We start from the raw sequence: 2,860 nt of genomic DNA on the forward strand, positions 1-2,860 counted from the left end.
ACTATTGTCTTGTATGGGTTTCGATTTGGTGCTATACACCCTCTAATGTTGTCGTTAAACCGTGTTACTATTGTCTTGTATGGGTTTCGATTTGGTGCTATACACCCTCTAATGTTGTCGTTAAACCGTGTTACTATTGTCTTGTATGGGTTTCGATTTGGTGCTATACACCCTCCAATGTTGTCGTTAAACCGTGTTACTATTGTCTTCTAAGGGTTTCGATTTGGTGTTATACACCCTCTAATGTTGTCGTTAAACCGTGTTACTATTGTCTTCTAAGGGTTTCGATTTGGTGCTATACACCCTCTAATGTTGTCGTTAAACCGTGTTACTATTGTCTTGTATGGGTTTCGATTTGGTGCTATACACCCTCTAATACTGTCGTTAAACCGTGTTACTATTGTCTTCTAAGGGTTTCGAGTTGGTGCTATACACCCTCCAATGCTGTCGTTAAACCGTGTTACTATTGTCTTGTATGGGTTTCGATTTGGTGTTATACACCCTCTAATGTTGTCGTTAAACCGTGTTACTATTGTCTTGTATGGGTTTCGATTTGGTGCTATACACCCTCTAATGCTGTCGTTAAACCGTGTTACTACTGACTTGTATGGGTTTCGATTTGGTGCTATACACCTACTAATGCTGTCGTTAAACCGTGTTACTACTGACTTATATGGGTTTCGAGTTGGTGCTATACACCCTATAATGCTGTCGTTAAACCGTGTTACTATTGACTTGTATGGGGTTTGATTTGGTGCTATACACCCTCTAGGGTGTATACTACCAAATCAAATCCCATAGACGACAATAGTAACATATGTGGCTAAAACTCCTACCTGCAACATATCAATCGACATAAACGCCACGGATATAAATACTACCACCCCTCACCCTTAAAGTGAATCACAAAAAAGTGGGTGTCAAGCTGCTCATTTCTGAGATAACGGGTAGCGTCTATGACTACCCTAGTTCCGCACAAAATTTGAGTACTTTTTTTTACAGGTACCCCCTACATGTTCCAAGCACAAGGCTACTTGACACAGTGGTACTAGATAAAATAAAATTGCATACATTTTTAGCCCAGATGAAACTAATTTTTTTTACAACCAACACACTCACATTTATAACCAATCACAGGACTTTTGGTGTTCACTTCTCTATCAAAAGTTGGGTGCACCTCGAACTTTGACCCAGCCGGAAGTTATTTGGTTTAGTACTAACTCTAATGCTGTCGTTAAACCGTGTTACTATTGACTTGTATGGGGTTTGATTTGGTGTTATACACCCTCTAATGCTGTCGTTAAACCGTGTTACTATTGTCTTGTAAGGGTTTCGAGTTCGAGCTATACACCCTGTAATGCTGTCGTTAAACCGTGTCCATTGCACGGTAAGTATCTGCGACCTGAGGAACAAGTGAAGTAAACAAGTACCGGGCATCAACCTTATCAAATGTTATTGTTTGTCTTTACCATGCTATACACGTATACAATTATAGTTTTAAAACCAAATTAAACAATGTGAGAGTGTGTGATTGTTAGAAAGTGAGGGCAGAACATAACCTAGTGGTAAAGCGCTCGTCTGATGCGCGTTCAGTCTAGAATCGATCCACATCGGTGGGCCCATTAGGCTATTTCTCGCTCCATCCAGTGCACCACGACCGGTATATCAAAGACCGTGGTATGTGCTGCCCTGTCTGTTGGATGGTGCTTATAAAACATTCCTTGTTGTATTAGGAAAATGTAGCGGGTTTTCTGTGTTGTCTACTAGTCAGAATTACCAAATGTTTGACAAATTATTAATTACGCAATGTTCTCTTGTGGTATCGCTAAACAAAAACACATTACTGTCCATTACAGAGTAAATACTGAAATGTGAAGGGAAAATGGGGGCAAAAACATGTACAGAGTGTCAAAATTACGAAATGTTTAGCCTACAAATTATAGCCAATGGAGTTTGTTTGTGTGTGTGTGGGGGGGGGGGGGGGGGGGGGGGGGGGTATGTACAGGGTATCAAATTAACAAACGGTTGCCATCCAATTATCAATAAATCAGTGCAGAGCTGATTTAAGGATTCGCAGGGCCTGTAGTACAAATAACAGCGGGGCCACCTTCCCAGGATATATATTTTACAACATCCTCGGGGAGAGGGGAAAATTACCTGGGAGAAATAAAAGTAGCTCGTGTTGTGTGTGCTACTAGGATAAACCGGCTCTGAATCAGTGTGTTCTAATGGTTCGAAGACAAACGTTACTTTCGATTGCAGGGCAAGGCCAAAAATACAAATCGAAAGACGTGCGATAGAAGTTTCCTGTCCAACATGAGGTCCACGTGTAGCTGGTGGAAAGCTACCTGTTGGTCGGCTGCCTATGTGTACTACCTGGCCGTCAGGGCCGGAGGGTCGAAGCGATACAAGCAGACGTCGCCATCGTGGTGCGGCGAGAGCTGGGTTTCCGGTTGCATGAAATAAGCCAATCATTTGGAAGCATGTCCGTTCAAAGAGGGAGGTAACTCCCAGTTTTGTTTCCTGTGGCGAATAAACAGAGTAACAGAATTGTTTTTGTTTTAATGTTGAGTTATTACAACCTGTAGTATAAATGTCAATATAAATATAAATGCGCGCGCGCGCACATACATACATAGAGAGAGAGAGAGAGAGAGAGAGAGAGAGAGAGAGAGAGAGAGAGAGAGAGAGAGAGAGAGAGAGAGAGAGAGAGAGAGAGAGAGAGAGATCGAGAGAGAGAGACAGACATATACAGACAGACAGACCGACCGACGGCTAGAAGAATAAACATGTTGGCACATTCCTCAACCTCAGCTGATCAGTGAAGAAATGGCCCATCTCGCAACATATGGTGGAGATG

General features: G+C 42.2%; 1 protein-coding gene across 1 annotated transcript in view; it reads left to right on the forward strand.

The window, feature by feature from the left end:
- Positions 1-2,553, forward strand: part of LOC121386233 — a 3,733-nt gene extending 1,180 nt beyond the window's left edge. Inside the window, exon 2 of the mRNA XM_041517064.1 lies at positions 2,263-2,553. Coding sequence (XP_041372998.1) covers positions 2,263-2,466 — 204 coding nt within the window. The 3' untranslated portion in view covers positions 2,467-2,553. The remainder of the gene's footprint in view (positions 1-2,262) is intronic.
- Positions 2,554-2,860: the final 307 nt, after the last annotated feature.

This window comes from Gigantopelta aegis, chromosome 12, assembly GCF_016097555.1.
Source record: "Gigantopelta aegis isolate Gae_Host chromosome 12, Gae_host_genome, whole genome shotgun sequence".
NCBI lineage: Eukaryota > Metazoa > Mollusca > Gastropoda > Neomphalida > Peltospiridae > Gigantopelta > Gigantopelta aegis.